Source organism: Pongo abelii, chromosome 2, assembly GCF_028885655.2.
Source record: "Pongo abelii isolate AG06213 chromosome 2, NHGRI_mPonAbe1-v2.0_pri, whole genome shotgun sequence".
In the NCBI taxonomy this organism is placed as follows: Eukaryota; Metazoa; Chordata; class Mammalia; order Primates; family Hominidae; genus Pongo; species Pongo abelii.
Window position 1 is genome coordinate 146455786 of NC_085928.1, and position 24225 is coordinate 146480010.

General features: G+C 46.3%; 1 protein-coding gene across 10 annotated transcripts in view; it reads left to right on the plus strand.

Moving 5' to 3' along the window:
• Nucleotides 1–24225, plus strand: part of IL20RB (interleukin 20 receptor subunit beta) — a 54412-nt gene that overhangs the window by 16519 nt on the left and 13668 nt on the right. For 3 of the 10 annotated variants that reach the window (XM_063722220.1, XM_054552676.2, XM_054552677.2), the window contains exons 2-6: nucleotides 7323–7449; nucleotides 9008–9198; nucleotides 16263–16448; nucleotides 18758–18908; nucleotides 22245–22387. In XM_063722220.1, coding sequence (XP_063578290.1) covers nucleotides 7323–7449; nucleotides 9008–9198; nucleotides 16263–16448; nucleotides 18758–18908; nucleotides 22245–22387 — 798 coding nt within the window. Of the gene's footprint in view, nucleotides 1–7167; nucleotides 7450–9007; nucleotides 9199–16262; nucleotides 16449–18757; nucleotides 18909–22244; nucleotides 22388–24225 lie in introns of all 10 variants that reach the window. The other 7 variants (XM_024244698.3, XM_024244700.3, XM_054552680.2 and 4 more) reach the window with 5 other exon arrangements.

The following is a 24225-nucleotide window of genomic DNA, read 5'->3' on the forward strand; positions in this document are numbered from 1 at the left end:
AAAAATTTGTTGGCTGGGCACAGTGTCTCACTCCTGTAATCCCAGCACTTTGGGAGGCCAAGGTGGGCGGATCACAAGGCCAGGAGATTGAGACCATCCTGGCTAACAGGGTGAAACCCTGTCTCTACTAAAAATACAAAAAAAATAAAATAAAATAAAATTAGCCAGGCATGGTGGCGCGTGCCTGTAATCCCAGCTACTCAGGAGGCCGAGGCAGGAGAATTGCTTGAAACCGGGAGGCGGAGGTTGCGGTGAATCTCAAAAAAAAAAATTGTTGACACTTGTTTTGTGACCTAACATATGGTTTACTCTGGAGAATATTCCACGGGCTGATGAAAAGAATATATATTCTACAGTTGTTGGATATAATGTTCTGTAAATATCTGTTAGGTCCATTTGGTCTAAAGTCCGGTTTAAGTGCAATGTTTCTTTGTTGATTTTCTGTCCAGATGATCTGTCTAATGCTGAGAGTGGGGTGTTAAAGTCCCCCGTCCCCAATCAGTATATTGTAGTCTTTCTCTTTAGATCTCGTAATATTTGCTTTAAGACTCGGTGCTCCAGTACGGGGTGCATATATATTTAGAATTGTTATATCTTCTTGCTGGATTGATCCATTTATCACTATATAGTAACCTTCTTTGTCTTTTTTTAATTGCTTTTGACTTTAAGTCTATCTTGTTTGATATAAGTATAGCTACTTCTCCTTGCTTTTGGTTTTCATTTGTGTGGGATATATTTTTCCATCCCTTTTAGTCCATATATGTCTTTGCTGGTAAGGTGAATTTCGTGTAAGCAGCATATAGTTGGAACTTTGTTTTTTCATTTATTCAGCCATTTTATATCTTTTAAATGGAGAATTTAATCCACTTATATTCAAGGTTATTAATGATATGTGAGGTTTTTTTCCTGTCATATTGTTAATTTTTTTCTGTTTGTTTGACATATTATTTAGTGTTTTCTTTTTCTCCTATTATTCATTGTGTTTTGGTGGATTTCTGTAGTGGTACCATTTGAGTCCTTTCTCTTTCTCGTTTGTGTGACTGCTTTACCAGTGAGTTTTATACTTTCATGTGATTTCATAATGGTAAATATTATTCTTTCACTTTCAGGTTTAGGACTCCCTTGAACATTTCTTGTATGTCTGGTCTAGTGGTAACAAATTCCCTCAATATTCGTTTGTCTGTTAAAGGCTATTTCACCTTGATTTATGAAGGATAATTTTGCCAGATGTGATATTCTTGGCTAGCAGGTTTTTCTTTTTTTCCTTTCAGCACTTTAAATATATCATTCCATTCTCTTCTGACCTGTGCGATTTCTGCTGAGAAATCCACTGATGGGGGTTCCATCAGACTAGATGCTTTTTTTCTAGCTGTTTTTAGGATTTGGTCTTTATCTTTGACTTCAGACAGTCTAACTATAATGACCAATTTACATTGTATCTCTCTGGACATCATGAGCCTTCTATAACTAGATGTCTAAATATCTTGCTAGACATAGGATGTTTTAATATATTATTTGGTTAAATAGGCTTTTTACTCCTTTTGTTCTTTCTTTCCCCTTAGGGATACTGATAATACATAAATTCAATTGCTTTGTGTTATCTCAAATGTCACGAAGCTTTTGCTCATTCTTTTTAAAAACTTTTGACTGGATTATTTCAAAAGACCTGTCTTCAAGTTCTGAGATTCTTTTTCCTGCTTGATCTAGTCTATTGTTGAAGCTTTCAAATGTATTTTGTATTTCTTTCAATGAGTGTTCAGTTTCAGAATTTCTATTTGGTTCTTTTAAAAAATATCTATCTCTTTGGAAATTTCTCATTTATATTCTGAATTGTTTTTCTGATTTCTTTTTATTGTTTTTCCAAATTCTCTTGTATCCCACTGAGCTTCTTTAATATCAACATGTTTAATTCCTTCTCTGGGATTTCAAAAATTTCTTTTTGATTAAGGTCTATTGCTGGAGAATTGTGTTCCTTTGGAGATGTCATGTGTCCTTGCCTTTTCATGTTTCTTGTGTTCTTATGTTGATATCTGCACATCTGATATAACAGTTTCTTCTTCCCATTTTTGAATTTACTTCCGTAGAGGAGGATGTTTTCCTGAAGATGTATCTATGGTGTTCATTGGCTACAGCATTTGGCATTTATTTATTTATTTTTATTTTTATTTATTTATTTTTTTGAAATGGAGTCTCGCTGTCTTGCCAGGCTGAAGTGCAGTGGTGCAATCTCGGCTCACTGCAACCTCTGCCTTCCAGGTTCAAGCAATTCTCCTGCCTTAGCCTCCCGAGTAGCTGGGACTACAGGCACACACCACCATGCCCAGCTAATTTTTGTGTTTTTAGTAGAGATGGGGTTTCACCATGTTAGCCAGGATGGTCTTGATCTCTTGACCTTGTGATCCACCTGCCTCTGCCTCCCAAAGTGTTGGGATTACAGGCATGAGCCACTGCGCCTGGCCCATTTTTGCTTTTATTCTGGGTACTTTGGCTGCAGCATTAGTAGTATCTGTGATTTCTTCAGTGGGTTAGGGTACAGTTATTGGAGTCTGTGGTGAAGTTGTGCTGTGGGATGCCAGGTGGGCCAGTCTACAGGCCCCAGTTGTGGCAGTGGTGGTCTGAGTATGCCTATCCTTATTTCCCAGGGTTGTGTATGCTGGCACTGGTGTTGGTGGTTACCAGCATGCTGATTCTCGGGCCTCCACATGGCTTGCTTGGATGCTGGCAGTGGTAGTGGTGGACTGGGCAAGCAGGTGTGTTCTTGGGGCCCTGGACAGCTAGCGTGGCACAAGTTATGGCAGTAGCAGTGGCAGGATAATTATCTGGGTTCCGAGAGTTGTCCTTTTATGATGGCAGTGGGTGTGATAGGCTGTGTAGGACAGTCTCCAGGACTGCAGGTGGTACTTGCGAGTAGGTGCCAACTGAGGTGATGGCAGCTGAGAGTTTAGGCTCAACCTCAGGACCCCAGAAGGAGTACTCAGGTGCCCAAGGTGCCCTTGTCACCCTCCAAGGCCCCGGGCTACGTGCTGTGTCTCAGAGAAGGGGTGAAGCTGGGTTAGGTGGGCTTGTGCTCAGGCCCTTCAATGGTGGGAGCGGGCAGCAGTCATGGTGGGTAGGGGTCAGGGCAATCCTCAGGTCTCAGGTGGAATGCATGGGTGAGGAGTGGTAGTAGCCACGCTGAGGTCCTCCCACTGGAGAAGGTGGGGCTGACCTCTGTGGCTACAGCCTGGGCCAGTAGGTGGGGAATATGCACCTGTCTCATGCTTCAGCCCTGGCGGGGCTTACCCCCAGCCCTGGCAGCAGCCGGCCACACCTAGCTTGAGCCCTTACCTTGCTGCAGGAGCCCCCACCCTGCTTGTGACTAAGTCCCAGTGGCAACTTGTGCCTGTTTTCATCCCAGTCTCAGTCCCAGTAGCACTCACTTCCGAGCATTGGCAGCTGCAGCCCATGCCTCATTTGATTCTCAGTCTCAGCTGTGGGAGCTCATTCCCAGTTTGTGCCCCAGTCCCAGCAGCAATAGCCTGAGTTTCCCTAATGCTTCATTCTTGGTGCCGCTGGCCACCAGGATAGCATGTGCATCTGCCAAAGACTAGGATTTAAAATGGTGCCTTGCTGTAACTGTTTGGGTCTCAGAAAAAGTGTGGGACCCAGCATGAGTTCCCTTCCTGGGACAATTTTGTCCCCCAATCTGCTGGCAGCTCCCTATGTATGTTTTCAGGGCTTAGGAGGGTTGAGGAATTCTCTCACGGCCAGGACTGCATGATTCCATGGTGGGAATGAGGGCCACCAGAAGTCTCTCACTTACTCTTCCCACATTGAGAAGTCACTCTTGGCTGCCAGCTGATCCTAGCCAAGCAGTCTGCCTCTCCTCCTCCTTCCTTGCTTTTGGTGTTTCCTGTAACTTTTCTGTTGAGTTCCAGTGTTCTCTTTTGGATAATGTATTCAAAGTGTGACTATATACACATGGTTTCAGTTCTTCTAAGTGGAGGAGGTAAGCATGAAATGCTTCTGGTCAGCCATCTTGAAGCCCCTCCCCCTCCTTTTATGTATTCTAGTTCCTTTGACTTTTCTTATAAAATTTAGGAAAAATTCATCTATATTAACAAAAGCTTACTGGACTATTGATAGGAATTGCATTAAACCTATATATCAATTTGGGGGAGAATTGGCATCTTAACTGTTGAATCTTCTAATGCATGAACACACAGTATGTCTCTCCATTTATTTAAATCTTCTTTGATTTCATTTAGCATTGTGGAGTTTTCCCTGAATATATTTTGTTAGATTTATGCCTATTTTTTTTAGTGATTATAATTTTAATTTCTGTGTATGTGTTTGTTGCTGGTATATAGAAATATAATTTTTTTTTTTGAGACGGAGTCTTGCTCTGTTGCCCAAGCTGGAGTGCAGTGGTGCAATCTCAACTCACTGCAACCTCCACCTCCTGGGTTCAAGCGATTCTCCTGCCTCAGCCTCCTGAATAGCCAAGATTACAGGCGTGCACCACCACACCCAGCTAATTTTTGTATTTTTAGTAGAGATGGGGTTTTGCCATGTTGGCCAGGCTGGTCTCCAACTCCTGAGCTCAGGCGATCTGCCTGCCTTGGCCTCCCAGAGTGCTGGGATTACAGGTGTGAGCCACCAGGCCTGGCCTGGTTTTAGATTTCTTTTTAAGATTCTGTGGGATTTTTCTACATAGCATATCATGTCATTTGCATATAGGGCAAGTTTTACTACTTCCTTTATAATCTATATTGCTTTTACTTCTTTTGCTTGCCTTATTACAGTGGCTAGAACTTTCAGTAGTATGTTGAATAAGAGTGGTAAGGGTGGACATTCTTGCCTATTCCTGATCTTGGAGAGGAAGCATTCAGTCCCTCACCATTAAGTAAGATGTTAGCTGTAGGTTTTTTTGTAGATGGTCTTTATCAAGTTGTGGTAACTCCCTGCATGCTCTTAACTTGAAGAGAGTTTTTGGTTCTGTCTTGTTTTTCTTTTTTCTTTCTCTTTCTCTCTTTTTTTTTTTTTTTTTTTTTTGAGATGGAGTCTTGCTCTGTCACCCAGGCTAGAGTGCAATGGCATGATCTCGGCTCACTGCAACCTGCATCTCCCAGGTTCAAGCAAGTCTCCTGCCTCAGCCTCCCAAGTAGCTGGGATTACAGGCATGTGGCACCACACCCAGCTAATTTTTCTATTTTTAGTAGAGACTGGGTTTCACTATGTTGGTCAGGCTGGTCTCGAACTCCTGACTCAGGTGATCCGCCTGCCTCGGCCTCCCAAAGTGCTGGGATTACAGGCGTGAGCCACTGCACCTGGCCTGTTTTGTCTTGTTTTTGCGTAATGAATGGATGTAGGTTTTGTAAATCCTTTTCTGTGTCAATTGATATGATTTATGATTTTATTCTTTAGTTTATTGACATGGTAAATTACATTAACTGATTTTCAAATGTTGAACCAGTCCTGCATACCTAGAACAAATCCCACTTGGTTATGGTATATAGTTCTTTTTGTACATTATTGAATTTGGATTGCTAATATTTTGTTGAAGATTTTTGTCTAAGTTCATGAGATATATTTTTATGTAGTTTATGTATATATTTTCCTCATCTGATTTTGGTATCACAGTAATACTGGCCTCATAAAGTAAGCTGGAAACTGTTCTTTCCTATTCTATGTTTTAGAGGAAATTGCATTTTGTTGATGTTGTCGTCTTTAAATGTTTGGTAGCATTTTCCATTAAAACCATCTGTGCCTGGAGATTTCATTTTTGAGAGCTTTAAGTTATATAATTAAATTATATTAATTAATAAATGGATTTGTTGACATAATTTAATTATATAATTAAATTAGTTATATAAAATGTAGCTTTGTATTTATATAGCTTTATATTCCCCAAATAGCTGGCTAGAGAATTTTTTAAAAATTTACCAGAGGAAGGTGTCAGAGGGGACCATTCCCTGTCCTCGTGTACCACTCCACCCCTTTTCCTTTCCATCCCTTGGGTGATTTCAAGCTTAGGGGTGGGTGGGGATCAGGAAGCCTGCCTTGTGGGTGCTCCAGGGGTTTCCCCACAGAACAGACCATGGATGCTGAGGGTGAAATGGAGGTGCATCACTAGGGCCCTACATTAGAGAAAGGGCAGGGAAACCAGGTGGGGTGTCCCCAGCAGCCTTCCATCCCTTTGTGGTCACAGGGCTTGATAACAAGCAGCAGGTGCCAATCTGGAGATAGGCACAGAGATGAAAAGTCCCAAATGAGGACTCCAGCCCCACCCCCACTATGCTATAGATGCTATCACTGTATTGTAACAACAAAGGGAGGCAGGTGTTGGGCATTTAAAAAGGAACATAGCAGAGAGTTTAGACTGTACCCTAGGGTGACATGTGAGGATGAAGTTTTTGGCTTTGTGACTGCCCCAAGTCCTTATGAGCAGGTTCAGCTTCATAGGCCTCTTTCATTCTCTACAAATCATAGTCCCACTGTGTGCATACTCTGGGCACACTGTGTCTGGGCACACTCTGGGCATACTTGTGTCCCAGACTGGCTCAGGGGCCAGCAGTCTTTCTGGGGTGGAGTCACAGAGCTGGCTTGGTGTCCCACTTGAATGGACTCTGTCCACAGCAGAGCTGAGCCTGTACTTCCACCTGGCAGCTGATGCCCCATTTGGCCTTGTTGAGGGACATGAAAGGATTGCTTTGGCATCTGAGGATGGCAGTAGCAGGAGAGGGAGGTGATGAGAATGTTGCAGTAGTCTGCATGGGTTTTCCATGAATGATTAAGAGGCTCACGTTTATGCAACTTGCTTAAAGCCACATAGTAAGTGGCAGAGTCACTGGATCCTAGCCAGTCTAACAGAAGAGTCATAAATAATGTGACTCAGTTTTCTCATTTGTACAATGGAAAAACTAATGGTCTTTACCTCCCAATATGGTCATGAGAATTCAATGAGACAATCACGTAACAATCCAGCACATGGCCTAGATAGAACATGGTAAGTATTAGATAAATATTAGTCATTATTATTATTAATATTGATATGTCATTTATCAACAAAGTCAGAATTATAATGGTGGTACCCAAAATTTAGCATTAACATAAGTATGATAAAATTAGAGTTGTTTCTGGTTTATAAACATGTGAGGCTTTTTTTTTTTTTTTTTTTTGAGACAGAGTCTCATTCTATCATCCAGGCTGGAGTGCAGTGGTGCAATCTCAGCTTACTGCAACCTCCGCCGGTGAGGCCCTTCATTAGACACTAATTTGAAGCTATGGCATTCCCCCACTATGAGCCCACCTGTCAGCCAGGCTATCTGCCTTGATCCTAGATGAAGTGGCCATTCTGCCTGCCCCTCAGAACCTCTCTGTACTCTCAACCAACATGAAGCATCTCTTGATGTGGAGCCCAGTGATCGTGCCTGGAGAAACAGTGTACTATTCTGTCGAATACCAGGGGTGAGTTTTTTTTTTTTTTTTCTTCTAATAGTTCTTCTCTCTTAGGCAGAAGTTGGTTCCTGAAGGCATAGCCCTTCCTCCTGAGCCCAAGGCGGCTTTCTGAGTCCAGGGATAGATTATCCCCAAAGATCTACCCACTCTGTCTGCATAGGCATTGAAAGGGTTGAAGAAGCAAAGGAAATTGTTCTGTGGATTTGACAGTGAACTCTCTGGGAAGACGAATGTGCATAACACATTTTGGTGGAGTTATTTTAAAAAGTCAGTCAACTGTCCAATGAGTTTGACTCTGACTTGAGATGGATAAATCACTGGAGACTCAGATCCTTTAAGGGTGGAGGAGTCCTCACTTTTCCTTACTATAAGCTTATACCTAGATCCAAAACAAACTATAATCCTAAAGGTCAGCTGGCCCTGGGGCCAAGCAGGCCTTAGTCTTCTCCAGGTGTCCAGGTGCTTGCAGCTATTGAAGAGTGATAAGGACACAGAAATTGCTCCATATATTTCATTAACAATGAATACAGACTGAACACCTACATGTGCAGACATTCTTCTAGGCTCAGGGATACAGTTGACAAGGTTTCTGAATTTTGAGAGCTTACATCTAGAGAAGGATACAGATGATAAATATACTAGGCCAGCATTCTCTAGTATGGTAGCCACCAGCCACAGCTGGCTATTTAAATTTAAATTAAATTAAATTAAAATGTCTGTTTCCTGCCACACTAGTGACATTTTAGGTGTTCAGTAGCCACAGGTGGCCAGTGGTTACCATATTGAACAACATCGATTCAGAATATTTGCATCATCACAGAAAGTTTATTTTTGGAAAGCACTGCTCTAGGGAATTTTGGATAGTAATCAGTGCTAGGAGGAAGCTAAAAGGCTGATGCCATAGAGAGTTGACACTGAGGCTCCTTTATATTAGATGGCCTGGGATGGCCTCTCTGAGGAGGTGATATTTATGCCATATCTGAAGGACAAGAGGAGCCATGCGAACAGCAGGGGCAGAGCGTTTGAGACGGAGTGAACAGCTAGTCAAAGGTCCTAAGACAAAAAGTGCTCAGCATTTTGGAGAAATGACCAATGTGGCAAGAATATCACGCTTAGGAGCAGAGTGAGAGAGAAGGCCAAAGCATCTTGTAAGGCCACTGGCAAGAGTTTGGATCCCATTCTAAGTCCTGTAGGAAGCCATTAAGGAGAGAAACGTCACAATCTGCTGAGTGGTGAATGGTTTCGAGAATGGCAGGTGTGCAAGCTGGGAGATCACAGCAAGGCAAGGAATGACAGTGGCTGAGATTAGGATGATGACTCTGGAGATGAAGAGATAAAAGAGATCCAGACACATTGATGTTTATGCCTAGCTTTCCCTATCTGACAATAAAAAGAGTAAGGGAGAATGGATGGTTGGTAGGGAGAAGAGTGGAGGAGCTAGGATAATGAGAAAGTACTTATTTTACTTACCTGTACAAAGTAGGAGAACGAAGGCAGTTACTTGCAACCATAACTGAGCCTGTGTCAGAGGGGCTGGTGTAACTCTGTGCCCTCTTCTCTTTGACAGGGAGTACGAGAGCCTGTACACGAGCCACATCTGGATCCCCAGCAGCTGGTGCTCACTCACTGAAGGTCCTGGGTGTGATGTCACTGATGACATCACAGCCACTGTGCCATACAACCTTCGTGTCAGGGCCACACTGGGCTCACAGACCTCAGCCTGGAGCATCCTGAAGCATCCCTTTAATAGAAACTCAAGTAAGGCACTTCTCTCCTTACACTCCCACCCCTACCAGCCTCTCCTTTAGGAACCATGTTCACCTAAACTTTCTAGACTCTTTTTAGCATCAAAATAGTCCTGCAAAGCCAGAGTACTGTGAACACAAACAACCTTTACTGGTATATTTGAAAAATTGCCAACTACTTTCTACATGCTGCTCTCTCTCATGCCCTTTGACTATGCAAGTCATTCCTGACTGTCTGTGTCAGGGTGTGCAGGTGTTGGGGATGCTGACATTGGGAACCTGGAAGGAAAGCTGCTCTGGAAGTGAAGAGGTGGCACCAGGACTGCTGCTCCCTACTCTGATTGTGCCTCCATAAATCTTACACTGCCTCCCACTTGATGCCTCATTAACTGCATATTTACTGCCCACGTAAGCAGCTTTGTTGTGCAAGAGGATTTATACACTTAACAGAGCCACCAGAAAATTGCCCTTCTGTAATGACTTCTGTGGGAAATAAATAACTTTTCTTTTGGAGTGGTACCTGGAAAAGGATTAAGAAAGAAGTAATAGAGGAATCCAGATAGGTGGCCAAATATGGCTGAGTACAAACACTGGTCATTGTATAAAAGGATGTGTGTGTTTGGGGAACAGGAGAGGCAAGGGCTGATGGGCAGGGGGTAGGGAAGCAGCTGATCATGTGGTGAAGGGCTTTGACACGAAGCTTGACCAAGTCAGTAGAGGGTAGCCATGAAAGAGGGGAGGATCTAGACCAGGTCTATCTCTCTCTCTTTTTTTTTTTTGATACAGAGTCTCACTCTGTCATCCAGACTGGAGTGCAGTGGCGTGATCTCAGCTCACTGCAACCTCCGTCTCCCGGGTTCGAGTGATTCTCCTGCCTCAGCCTCCCGAGTAGCTGGGACTACAGGCGCGCACCACCATGCCTGGCTAATTTTTGTATTTTTAGTAGAGACAGGGTTTCACTATGTTGGCCAGGCTGGTCTGGAACTCCTGACCTCAAGTCATCTGCCCACTTCGGCCTCCCAAAGTGCAGGCATGAGCCACGGCGCCTGGCCGACCAGGTCTATCTTACAAAACAACCACTCTGGCCGCTGTGTGGAAAGTGAACCAGAGTAAGGCAAGCCTGCAGGACAGGGGAAGAGTAAGGAGGGGGTTGTAATACTCCTACTGATCCCAAGAGTTTGGAAGGGGATGGGAAGGAGACAATGAATCCAAGAAACATGGCTTATTTAGAAAGGACAGAGCTTAGGAATCAAGTTTGTGGGGACAGAAAAGGGAGAGATAATGATGGTATTCAGCTGCCAATTGGAGTTGGTGAGAACACCAGTTAAGGCAAATAACCCAGGGGAAACAACTGGTCTTGAAGAATAGGAGACACCCCGGGCTTTGAGACTGAGATTTCTACAAGATGTCATGTCATGGATGTCTGACTGGCAGCTGGAAATCAGTCCCTGAGGCTTAGAAAGCTCAAAGGCAGATACATAACACAAAGTGGTTTTGTTTGTTTTGTTTTTGAGGTGGGGTCTTGCTCTTTTGCCCAGGCTGGAGTGCAGTGGCGCCAACACGGCTCACTGCAGCCTTGCCCTCCTGGGCTGAAGCGATCCTCCTGCCTCAGGCCCCCAAGAAGCTGGGACTACAGGCCCCCAAGAAGCCCGACTAATTTTTTTGTATTTTTGGTAGAGATGGGGTTTCACTGTGTTGCCCAGGCTGGTCTTGGACTCCTGAGCTTCAGTGATCCTCTTGCCTCAGCCTCACAAAGTGCTGGGATTGTAGGAATGAGCCATCGCACGGGGCCATCACAAAGTTAACAGCAAAAGGCTTGGAAGTAGATGAGACTGTCTAGGGACAAGATATTGAAGACAAAGAGAGGACAAGGTCCTGGAAAACCTCAGACTTTAAAATGTGGATGGAGGGAAGGGCACCAGGGTAGAGGATCATGGAAGGGAGACTAGAACAGCTCCTGAGAGGCTGGAGGAAGCCCCTGGATGGGCCCTTGAGAAAGTAACTTCATGGAGTGGAGAGGATGACCATCTGGCTGCTGGGGTGGAGGATTGCATGGAGGTAGGAAGGAGCAAGGAATGGGTGGGAATGTAACCAGTTTAGAGCTGCAGGAAAGGCAAGATAAGGGTCTTCTTTGGCCTCTGTTTTCGTGATGTGGCAGAAGAGCTTCTGTTGTGAGTGATGGTGGAGGAAGGTTTGGGGCAGAATTTGCAGCATTCAGATGAGTCAAAGTTTACTGAGGAGTGTATGATATTAGGTGGAAATTAGGAAGGTTTAGAAGAAGGGGAGCCCAAGCTGAAGAGCAGAGGAGGGAAGGGATGGGGCAGGAATAGGACCATTGGAATGGGATACCAAAAGGAATTTTGGTGCAGATTGTGGGCTCCTTTGCCCAGGCCTCCTTCCCAGGCACCAGGACTGGAATGAAATGGAATGGAGTGACTTCATGGAATGGAGAGGATGATCATCTGGCTGAATTTTGTCCAGGAGGAGTTGGTCGAAGTGGCAGGATCTGGGGGAGATTAAGGGGCCCTGGAGGGCACTGCAAAACTGCCACTACCTGCAGTACCCAGGCAGCATGCAGTACCACCACCCTCTGGCTCCTAAGAGCATCGGGATCCAGTCAAGACCATTGCTGGGGGCTGGCAGCTGTTGTTGGAAAGCAGGCATGGGTCACATAAAGGGAGTGCCTACAAAACTATGTGGGTGGGGATGTGCTGTAAAACCTTGTACTTAAGAAGGCCTGTATAAACAGGAAAAGAGCTTGCTGCAGGGGCAGCTGAGGAACAGGAGTCTCTACTTGCATCAGAAGATGGAAGATATGGTTCTATGAGATCCAGCAAATGGGCTGGGATGGCGTCATGATCTCTTAAGGGCATTAAGTTTGTCCTCTTCCATTTGAAAAAGGCCACTCAGACTTCTCCCCAGGAATGTGAAAAATCTTGATTTAAGGCTCTCCTGAAAAGGATCCCTACTCTCTCTCTCCCTACTCTCTCTTTTTTTTTTTTTTGAGACGGAGTTCTGCTCTTGTTGCCCAGGCTGGAGTGTAATGGCACGATCTTAGCTCACTGCAACCTCCACCTCCTGGGTTCTAGCGTTTCTCCTGCTTCAGCCTCCCAAGTAGCTGGGATTACAGGAATGTGCCACCATGCTTGGCTAATTTTGTATTTTTAGTAGAGATAGGGTTTCACTATGTTGGCCAGGCTGGTCTTGAACTCCTGACCTCAGGTGATCCACCCACCTCAGCCTCCCAAAGTGCTGGGATTACAGGTGAGCTGCTACGCCTGGCTGAGGGTCCCTACTCTTAAAGGGAAACTTTATTGAGAGCAGAGGTTTTTAACTTTGCACATTTGAGTCACAGGGGAGCTTTAGAATCACTTATGCCTGGAGCTCTTCCCCAGAGAGTCTGGTTTAAATGATCTGCATGCATCTTATTCACTGGGAGTTTAAAATTCTCCCCAGATTATTTTCATGTACAGCCAGGGTTGAGATCCACTAGTAAAGAGGCTAAACACCCCACACAAGGGAGGTAGAAATATAGAAAGAAATGGGCTCAAATTCTGTAGATTAACTCTGTGACTCTGGGCATGTCACTTAATCTCTCTGTAAAACAGGAACAATGTTAGGCTGGGCATGGTGGCTCACGCCTGTAATCCCAGCACTTTGGGAGGCCGAAGCCGGTGGATCACGAGGTCAGGAGATCAAGACCATCCTGGCTAGCACAGTGAAACCCCGTCGCCTGTAGTCCCAGCTACTCCGGAGGCTGAGGCAGGAGAATGGCGTGAACCTGGGAGGCGGAGCTTGCAGTGAGGCAAGATCGCACCACTGCACTCCAGCCTGGGCGACAGAGCGAGACTCCATCTCAAAAAAAAAAAAAAAAAAATAAATAAATAAATAAATAAAAATAAAACAGGAACAATGTTTACCTTCTAAAGCTTCCTGGGCAGATTAAATGAGATAAGCATGCAGAAGGCACAGGACAGAGGTTCCTGTCCCAACGCTGTCGAACAACTCTCCTCTGAACTGAAACTTCAGATTATTTTCTCTAATTCTGGTCTTAATAAAGATGGAGATCAGAAGACCCAATTCTAATGATATCTGACAGAAAAGTCGAGGAGTCAAATATCTGTTTCCCTTCTGAAGGTGTTTCAGAGGTAGTGCTAGTGGTGCTATGTGGTCATATGAACCTCAGGACTGAGTGTGTTTTGCACAGTTGGCCCTGACTCCCCAAGTCCTCCTGACTCCTGTCCAGGTAGCTCTTCAACAACCAGGCATATACACTTCTCTAATGAGAGAGGCGAGGGGGAAAGGCTTTGTTCTCTGAAAACTCCCTCTAGGAACTACCTTTCTTCTGAGTGTCTATTTGTGTCCGGAATTGGTGGGTTCTTGGTCTCACTGACTTCAAGAATGAAGCCATGGACCCTCGCGGTGAGTGTTACAGCTCTTAAGGTGGTGCGTCTGGAGTTTGTTCCTTCTGATGTTCGGATGTGTTTGGAGTTTCTTCCTTCTGGTGGGTTCGTAGTCTCGCTGGCTCAGGAGTGAAGCTGCAGACCTTCGTGGTGAGTGTCACAGCTCTTAAGGCAGCGTGTCTGGAGTTGTTTGTTCCTCCCAGTGGGCTCGTGGTCTTGCTGACTTCAGGAGTGAAGCTGCAGACCTTCGTGGTGAGTGTTACAGCTCATAAAAGCAGTGTGGACCCAAAGAGTGAGCAGTAGCAAGATTTATTGCAAACAGCGAAAGAACAAAGCTTCCACAGTGTGGAAGGAAACCTGAGCGGGTTGCCACTGCTGGCTCGGGCAGCCTGCTTTTATTCTCTTATCTGGCCCCACCCACGTCCTGCTGATTGGTAGAGCCCAGTGGTCTGTTTTGACAGGGCACCGATTGGTGCTTTTACAATCCCTGAGCTAGACACAAAGGTTCTCCATGTCCCCCCCACCAGATTAGTTAGATACAGAGTATGGACACAAAGGTTCTCCAAGGCCCCACCAGAGTAGCTAGATACAGAGTGTCAATTGGTGCACTCACAAACCCTGAGCTAGACACAGGGTGCTGATTGGTGTGTTTACAAACCTTGAGCTAGAGACAGTGCCGATTGGTGTATTTACAATCCCTGAGCTAGACATAAAGATTCTCCACGTCCCCACCAGACTCAGGAGCCCAGCTGGCTTCACCCAGTGGATTCCGCATCAGGGCTGCAGGTGGAGCTGCCTGCCAGTCCCACGCCTTGCGCCTGCACTCCTCAGCCCTTGGGTGGTCGATGGGACTGGGCGCTGTGGAGCAGGGGGCGGCGCTCGTCGGGGAGGCTCGGGGGGCACAGGAGCCCATGGAGGGGGTGGGAGGCTCAGGCATGGCGGGCTGCAGGTCCCCAGCCGTGCCCCGCTGGAAGGCAGCTAAGGCCTGGTGAGAAATGGAGTGCAGTGCGGGTGGGCTGGCACTGCTGGGGGACCCAGTACACCCTCCACAGCCGCTGGCCCGGGTGCTAAGCCCCTCATTGCCCGGGGCGGCAGGGCCGGCCGGCTGCTCCGAGTGCGGGCCCACCAAGCCCACGCCCACCCAGAACTCCAGCTGGCCCGCAAGTGCCGCGTGCAGCCCAGGTTCCCGATCGCACCTCTCCCTCCACACCTCCCTGCAAGCTGAGGGAGCCAGCTCCGGTCTTGGCCAGCCCAGAAAGGGGCTCCTGCAGTGCAGCGGTGGGCTGAAGGGCTCCTCAAGTGCCGCCAAAGTGGGAGCCCAGGCAGAGGAGGCGCCGAGAGCGAGCGAGGGCTGTGAGGACTGCCAGCACCCTGTCACCTCTCACACTGACCCCAGGAAAGGCAGATTTAGCCCAGAATATGCCCCACCCGTTTCCAATCCAAGACCAATGATCAGGGTGGCCCTTCTGGTCCTGCATTATCTGGGTCTGAGAGGCAAGTATAACTCCATCACCAGTAACCAGGGTGTAGAGACTATCTGTGTGGGCCCTTATGTTCTTGGTCTGCTGATGGGAAGGTATCCACAAGGGCTGTGGGCCTCTCTGCTGGGGACCTTGCAATATGAAAGATGATGTTTGTGCTTATGCTGTAATTTCTAGAGTTGATTATTGGAATCTGTAAAAAGCCTGTGGGCCAGGCACATTGGCTCACTCCTGTAATTCTAGCACTTCGGGAGCTCGAGGTGGGCGAACTGCTTGAGTCCAGGAATTAGAGACCAGCCTGGGCAATGTGGTGAAGTCCCATCTCTACAAAAAATACAAAAAAAAATTAGCTGAGTGTGGTGATGTGTGCCTGTAGTTCCAGCTACTTGGGAGGCGAAGGTGGGAGGATTACCCGAGCCTGAGAGTTCGAGGCTGCAGTGAACCATGATAGTGCCACTACACACTCCAGCTTGGGTGACAGAGTGAGACCCTGTCTGAAAAAAAAAGAAAAAAGAAAAAAAAAAAGCCAGTGACTTGCCAGCTGAGAATTGGGCTGAGAATAGAATGGCCAACCCTATTCACAGGCTGCTCATCTGCTGATATGTGAAAGTTATCAGTAGCCAGTACATGCCACAGATCTGTGTGAGCTGTGGGAATGCACATGGCCCTGCCAGGTATGCTCATTCCTAAGGGGCAAAGACTGGGCCTGGCTGTTCAGTATAGACCTGAGCTCACATAGGCATTTGGCAAGCATTAAAATATAGCATCTGCTCACTTAGATGAGCCAAAGTGAGGACCAATTTCTGCTGAAAAAGTGGTGACAGGAGGGGCATGGATCATAAAATTTTAAAAGAGCAAGAGATAATGTTCACTGGAGTTTTTAATCACTTTTCTTGTGTATATGTGCCTCCTGGAGAAGGAACAGTGGACTTTATTAAAGGATTAAAAAAGAAGAGAATTATAGTATTTGTCATTTGTTTCTTCATTCATTCATCACTCAAAAAGCATTTACTGAGCCCTGCTGCATACAGGAGAGTATTTGTGTACATGTTTCCATGAGCTTGAAGCTACAGCAGACTCCCTTCCTCCCCTACAGAGACTGACATATTTCCATACATGACCCGGTCATTGTGTTCCAGGGAAATCAGCCCTGTCTGGGGCTGGCTTTGACTCTCCTGTTGTCTTGCCAACAGCCATCCTTACCCCACCTGGGATGGAGATCACCAAAGATGGCTTCCACCTGGTTATTGAGCTGGAGGACCTGGGGCCCCAGTTTGAGTTCCTTGTGGCCTACTGGAGGAGGGAGCCTGGTGCCGAGGTGAGACTCCAGCCTTGGCCTTTGGGTCAGGCTTCGGGAAAGAAGGCACAGATTTCTGAGGGTAAGCAAGGGAAGGCTGCCCCTGCTCACTGGGTGGCCTGGGGATGAGCAGTCCTGGGTAAAGTGTGCAAAAGATGAGTATGCTGACCACCCCATCAGCCTCTTCTCCAAAGAACTGCCTTGGTCCATTCAATCATGCCTTGGCTGGGAGCATTTCCAGGCCAGATCTTTTGAAGTGTGGGGCTGCCCCCTTACCCTAAACTCTAACATAGTTGGACCCACAATGTCTTTTCAATGCCTTTTTTCTCCCTCATCAGCTCATCTCCTCAGCCACTTAGGGGCAGCAACCAGGATTTCTAGATCAACAGGATGATTTCAAAAGCACACAAGGCTGGTACAAACCTCCTGAGGGTATGTGTCTTGGCAGGGTGAAGAGGTAGAGGCAGGGATCCAGGAGCTGGCTTATGAGTAAACCCATCTAACTATGAGCAGGTGGGCCATGCAGAATGCCCAGGTAGGGTGCTGCCCTCCCCATGGGAAGGGTGCTACAGCCTGGGATGGGTGGGAGGCCAGCCCGCACAGAGGGGATAGCCAGACAAGCAGCAGCAGTATGAGGAGTGGAGCACGAGCAGGAACTAGGGGACACTCAGACCTGTGGAGCCTCTGTCCAAGCATATAATGACAAAGCTTAGAGGCCCACTCCAGGCAGCACAAGCAAAGATAGGCTTTATCACAAGGACTAATACGGTGCAATAAGGAGCTCTCACAGATCTATGAACAGAGCTGGCACAGGCCAGGCTATAGCCTCACTTACCCAGGGCCCTTGCTCCCCTCTGGTGGGTCCCTGCTCTTGCACACTTTCTGTGGCCCTTTCCTAGCTTATTCCAGGCTGTGATCCCTCATCAATGCTTCCTGCTCATGCCTATGATGTGCCCCCAGCCTCTCGAGGCCTCTCAGGCCTGACTTCTCCTCACTGTGTCCTCTCTCCTTTGTCCCTGCTTCTAGCTCTCGGTATTCAGTTTCCCAAGACCAAATCCTCAGAAGAATCCAACTGGTCTTGCTCGTCTTATCAGGCCAAGCTTCAGGGGTTGCTGGCAGCCAGCTTGCCCCTGATTGGACCCTTTTCAGGCCAAGGGTACCCTTGATCTTATAGCAGTATCTGGACTAAGAGCAAGTGCCTCACCACCCGTTCAAAGAGGGCTGTAAGTTGGGTAGCTTCCCATGAAAGGTGGTGTGGGCAGGTACAACACTGGGTTTCAGTATTTACCCCTGCTAGGCAAGAGCCCACGGTAGGATATGGCGTTGCCAGCCAGGCAGATGGAGTAGTGTTGGGGACAGGGCAGAGCCTGTGCAGGAGGAAGCATGCAGCTCCCTCAGATTCGTTGGGATGGAGCCTACTACCCACCCTTGGTAACTGGCAGGGCCAGGGCTAAGAGGGGAGCATGTACCCTGAGTCATCTAGGCTTGGTCCAGGCAAGCCTCCACAGGCTCAGATGCGGAGCACAGCCTCAGGGAGGGGCATGGAGGTGGAAGGGTGAACAGACGGATGGACAGATGGGTGGATGAGTGAGGAGGTGCTGCCCATGGCTCCACTGCACTGATTCCCTGGCAGCAGTGGCCATGCCAAGCCCCTGCTCAAGTCAGGGTCTCTGCACAAATGTTACCCTATCAGAGAAGCCTTCTCTAACCACTCTGTTCATGATGGTGCCTCCTCGTTACCATCTCTTTGCTCTGCTTTTTCCTTCACAGTCCTTATCACCACCTGATGTGTATTTTTTTATTGTCTGTTTCACCCCATGTAAGCTCCATGAGAGCAAGGACTTTGTCCATTTTGTTCAATGCTAGGTCCCTGTGCTTAGAGAAGTGCCTAGCACATAGTAGGTACTTAATAAATATGACTGAATGAATGAGTGCCTGAATGAATGTATGCGTGAGAGGGAACATTCTGTGTGCATCCGGAAAGGAAGTATCTGCAACTTTCCTTCCCTGGCACTTTTTGCCCTTTCCAATCCTGCTGCCTTCTGGGAATAACTGCTTTCTTTTTATTTTTTTATTTTTTGAGACAGAGTCTCGCTCTGTCGCCCAAGCTGAAGTGCAGTGGCACGATCTCAGATCACTGCAACTTCTGCCTCCTGGGTTCAAGTGATTCTCCTGCCTCAGCCTCCCGAGTAGCTGGGATTACAGGCGCCCGCCACCACGCCTGGCTAATTTTGTATTTGTAGTAGAGATGGGGTGTTTCACCATGTTGGTCAGGCTGGTCTTGAACTCCTGACCTCAGGTGATCTGCCCGCCTCGGCCTCCCAAAGTGCTGGGATTACAGGCGTGAGCCACCGCACTTGGCCAATAACTGTGTTTTCTGGTCTGTCAAAGGAACATGTCAAAATGGTGAGGAGTGGGGGTATTCCAGTGCACCTAGAAACCATGGAGCCAGGAGCTGCATACTGTGTGAAGGCCCAGACATTAGTGAAGGCCATTGGGAGGTACAGCGCCTTCAGCCAGACAGAATGTGTGGAGGTGCAAGGTAAGGATGGCTTCTCTGTCCCTGGAGCCCTGCACAGGTGATAGCCCCTCCTGGCATATCTCAGAGGCCTGCTGGGTTACTTTGGTTCTGAGTTTTTCCTTGATTTAACTGACCTCCCTCATGGACTGGGTGGGTTCCCATGGTGAAATTATGTTTGTGACTCTGATTCCCCTAGAGGGGGGAGTCCACCCTGGGACTGGGTGGGGTTACGAGCAGCTGTCTGAAGCACTTTCCCCCTTATAGCTTCCTAGGCCTGGGGGCCAGGTGTTGCAAGACTGGTTTACCAGATGGTTACTGCCTGTGAATCAGAGTGGGCTGCAGGAGAGGCAGCGACAGGCTTCACAGGGTCAGACCTTGGAAGGAGGCACTACATTGTATAACACCACAGCCTTCTTCAACTGGAAGGGACCTTATGGAAAGCCTAGAGAATCCTCTTGTTTGAATTACTCTTTTCCCTTGAATATTTTAAGGTCAGAAAACCTACAATGTTTAAAAACCCTTTGAAAAGAAGCAAAACCAAACAAGAGCCTACATCCCATGATCTGTCACTCAAACATCACTAGTTACATTTTTGTGTATAGCCTTTTAGTCTTTAAAAAAAAGAACTATTATCTTTTTTAAAAGACTAATTATTACCTTAATTATGTAGTATATTTATTTATTTATTTTTCTTTCTAAAAAAATTTATTTTGTTTCATATGTGGAGACAAGGTCTTGCTCTGTTGCCTGGGCCTTGGCCTCCAAAGAGCTGAGATTACAGGTGTGAGCCACCATGCTCGGATCATTTAGGGCATCATCCTTCAGTCATTGCCATGTGTAGGCACTTGCTGTAGTCCTATAACATATACATTTTGTGCCTGCTTTTTCACAAATATCATATCCATAACATTTTTCATGCAGATTTCCTGATTACTATTTTATGCTACTTTATAAAATCATACAAGTCAAGCTTGCTTAACAATCCAAACAACACCAAAGCATATAAAGTAAGAGGAGGGCCAGGCATGGTGGCTCACACCTGTAATCCCAGCACTTTGGGAGGCTGAGGCAGAAGGATTGCTTGAGCCCAGGAGTTCAACACCAGCCTGAGCAACATAGCGAGACCTCATCTCATTTTAATAAATAAATAAAGAGGTGAGTGTGCCCCATTCTCCTGCACATCACTCAGGAGGTTTCCGTTGGTGAGTTTGGCATTTAGTCTTCCAGGCGTTGTCTGTGTGGTACCAATGCTCACACACATAGATGGGATGATATTGTACCTACTACTCTGTACTTGGCTTGTCTTCACGCAGTAGTATATTGTGAACATCTTTTCATGTCAATACATATGGATCTACCTCATTCTTTTTTTATTATACTTGAAGTTCTAGGGTACATGTGCACAACGTGCAGGTTTGTTACATATGTATACGTGTGCCATGTTGGTTTGCTGCGCCCATTAACTCGTCATTTACATTAGGTATATCTCCTAATGTTATCTCTCCCCCAGTCCCCCACCCCACGACCGGCCCCGGTGTGTTATGTTCCCTGTCCTGTGTCCAAGTGTTCTCATTGTTCAATTCCCACCTAAGAGTGAGAACACACAGTGTTTGGTTTTCTATCCTTGCGATAGTTTGCTCAGAATGATGGTTCTCCCTCATTTTTAAAGGGCCGGGTGTGGTGGCTCATGCCTGTAATCCCAGCACTTTGGGAGGCCCAGACAGGTGGATCACCTGAGGTCAGAAATGTGAGACCAGCCTGACCATTGTGATGAAACCCTGTCTCTACTAAAAATACAAAAATTAGCCAGGCATGGTGGTGCACCTCTGTAATCCCAGCTACTGGAAAGGCTGAGGCATGAAAATTGCTTGAACCCAGGAGGCAGAGGTTGCAGTGAGCCAAGATTGTGCCACTGCACTCCAGCCTGGGTGACACAGCAAGACTGTCTCAAAAAAAAAAAAAAAAAAATGTATATGTCAATATATGTAAATGAAAGACTGTTGCTCTAGTTCAGATGTTGCTAAGAACTGACTTATGTATATAGTTGTTTCCTTCCTTGGAATTAGTTTTTGGAATTAAAATTTCAGGAGTTGGGGAGAAGTGAGGATATGGGCACGAAAAAAACAGAAAGAATGAATAAGACCTACTATTTGATAGCACAATAGGATGACTATAGTCAACAATAACCTAATTGTATATTTTAACATAACTTAAAGAGTGTAACTGGATTGTTTGTAACTCAAATGATAAATGTTTGAGGGGATGGCTACCTATTCTCCATGATGTGCTTATTTCACATTGCATGCCTGTATCAAAACATCTCATGTACCCCATAAATATATACACCTACTATATACCTACAAAAATTAAAAATAAAAAATTGCAGGAGTGGATGAAAGGGTATGAACACTTGTGTATCTCTTGATGCATACCACCAAAATATTTTCCAAAATCATTGAAACAATGTACAGTGCCCCCAGCCACAAGTCCACCAGCTTCTCCAGTCTCATTGACTGGGCTACCCTTCACATTGCAGGTGAGTAGCCTGGCCCTGAGAGGCTAACTGACTTGCTCAAGTTACATAGAACCGAGAGATGGGAAAATAACCTGTCCCCTCTTCTGCATCTCCAGATGCTCAGATCTGGCCTTTTCTGCTACAATTATTTGGTAGAATGACTGTGAGCTTTGGAGCCAGTCCTACCTGGGTAACCTGGGGTAGGCCACTTAATCATTCCGAGCATAGATTTCTCTTCTATAAAAGCAGGGATACTCACACTCATTGTGAAGAACAAGCAACTACACGTCCAGCCCCCAGCATAGTTCTGGAAGGCAGTAGTAGCCCTAGCACAAAAAATAGGGGCTTGATATATTGTAGTTATTTTCTGACTGTTTTCTGAACCATTTCCTCCATAACATGAATCAATGCCAAGAGTGAATTGTGAAACACACTTTGTTTTCAGTTACCGCCCAGCCCCATTCTGTGCTGTTCTCTTTCAATACCTCCCCCTCATCCTGCCCAGGGCTTGGCACTCTGCCTTCCTCCTGGCAGTGGTGCCAAGGTACGTGCTAACACAGCAATTGGCTTAACACATGATACTCCTCCCTTTTGTTTCACAAGAAAAAGATTTTAATCTTCCCTGGGGCTTTCTGGAAACCATGCCTTAATCCGGATTCTAGAAAAAATGCTTTTAATGGTGGTAATTTTGGTCACTAGGGCACACATCAAATCTCAGGATGCTGGTATCAGCCGTCTTAGCCAATGTGCAGAGTCAACTCCAGGAAACTGGGGGAGGCTCAGGATTGAAGTTTTAATCTTCGCTGCTGTTTTCTAAGCCTGTTTTTATCTTTTGTTTCCAGGAGAGGCCATTCCCCTGGTACTGGCCCTGTTTGCCTTTGTTGGCTTCATGCTGATCCTTGTGGTCGTGCCACTGTTCGTCTGGAAAATGGGCCGGCTGCTCCAGTACTCCTGTTGCCCCGTGGTGGTCCTCCCAGACACCTTGGTAATAGAGTAGTTCTTTATTCCTTTCAGTATAACACTGACCAGATGTAGTTTGGGCCTTAGCTACATGTTTCCATGTTTCTATCATGAGATTATAGGCATCTGCACAGAGAGGGGAGAGGAATACTTATAAAATACTTCATTTCTAACTAGAGATACTGGAAGAAATCTCCCTTCTCCAGGGCGTGGTGACCTTCCTGAGGCAAGCCACTTCTGCTTTCTCCCAGGGCCTGGGATGGTAAAGAGAGAAGATGTGTTGCCCAGCCCAGGATGCTCAGCATTGCAGGAGTCGCTCATGGTCTTGCCCTCCCAGACTGGCCTGCTGAGCATTCTTGGCCTCTTCCCACAATTGTAATAGCAACTACACCCAATAACATGTTCCAACCCAACTTATTCAATTAACATGCCAAAAGCCTCATTGTTCTCAGAGTGAAGAAGATGTACATGGGAGGCATGGACTGTGCTTTGATTTTGGTGGGGTAGGGTGGGGTGAAGGGACAGCAACCTGGACCTTTATAGTGACTGCCTGAGTTAGGGGACCCTACTTGTATTCTCAGATCCTCATGAGGTCAGAATTCTTATCTTACTCCTGAGGGCCCTGGACCACAGGTCTGGGTCTCTCCAGTGGGTATAGGACCCATGCACCCATGCAGTGGTGGGGGAAATGCAAAAGCAGGCCTCCAACAGCTCCCCCATGTTCTCTGGCTGCCTCTCCAGATGTTTCCTCCCAACCCCCAGACCTCAACCACGCAAAGCAGTGCAATAAAACAAAACAAAACAAAAACAACAAAAACAAAATCAAAAAGCCCCATCCCTGTTACCCTAGGGAATTCTCACAGTTCTCTCCTGGGAAGAGGGAGCCAGTGTCAGCTTCTGAAAAGCAACTAAAGCCAGAAATACCTGCAACTTTTACATGCCCATAGCTCCTTATCAGCCTGGAGTCACTCTTTCTGAAAGGAGTCATCCTTGTGATATCTCTGTGGCCCTGCTTTCTCTCCCTACACAGGAGGAATAATTCTCACTATAATTCAGTCTTCAGGACACCCCTCCACTCTGTTATCCTAATGGCAGATCTCCCTTCTTCCCCATACTTCCAGGTAGTCATAACGACGTTAGCTGATACTAGTACAGAGCTAAGTGCCAGATACTGTTCTAAGGCTTTATATTTATTGACTCATTTCTTTTCATAAAGCTTGGCAGTGTCCTTTTTATCAGTTCCCCCCGCCATCCTTCTCTGAATCACTGAATGGCTTACTGCTATGCATAAAGGCAATGGGATATATCAAACCCTGGGAAACAGGGTGGGCCTTTATTACCTTTTAGCAAGAACGTGAGGGTCTCAAAGTACCTTGAAGCATAAAAGGATATGTATTCTGCAGTTATTGACATTTAGGTCAAAATGTTTCGTGGTATTGTTCAGATCATCTTTGTCATTTTTTTTTTGTATAGTTGTTTTAATATTGAGAGTAGGATATCAAAATGCCACTATGAGTGTGGGCATGTCTGTTTCTCTCTCTCTCTCTCTTTTTTTTTTTTTCGAGACTGAGTTTCACTGTTGTCGCCCAGGCTGGAGTGCAGTGGCGCAATCTTGGCTGACTGCAACCTCCGCCTTCTGAGTTCAAGCAATTCTCCTGCCTCAGCCTCCTGAGTAACTGGGATTACAGATGCCTGCCACCCCACCCGTCTAATTTTTGTATTTTTAATAGAGACAGGAGTTTCACCATGTTGGCCAGGCTTTTCTCAAACTCCCGACCTCATGATCCACCCACCTTGGCTTCTCAAAGTGTTGGGATTATAGGCGTGAGCCACTGCACCTGGCCTGTTTCTCTCTTTATGTCA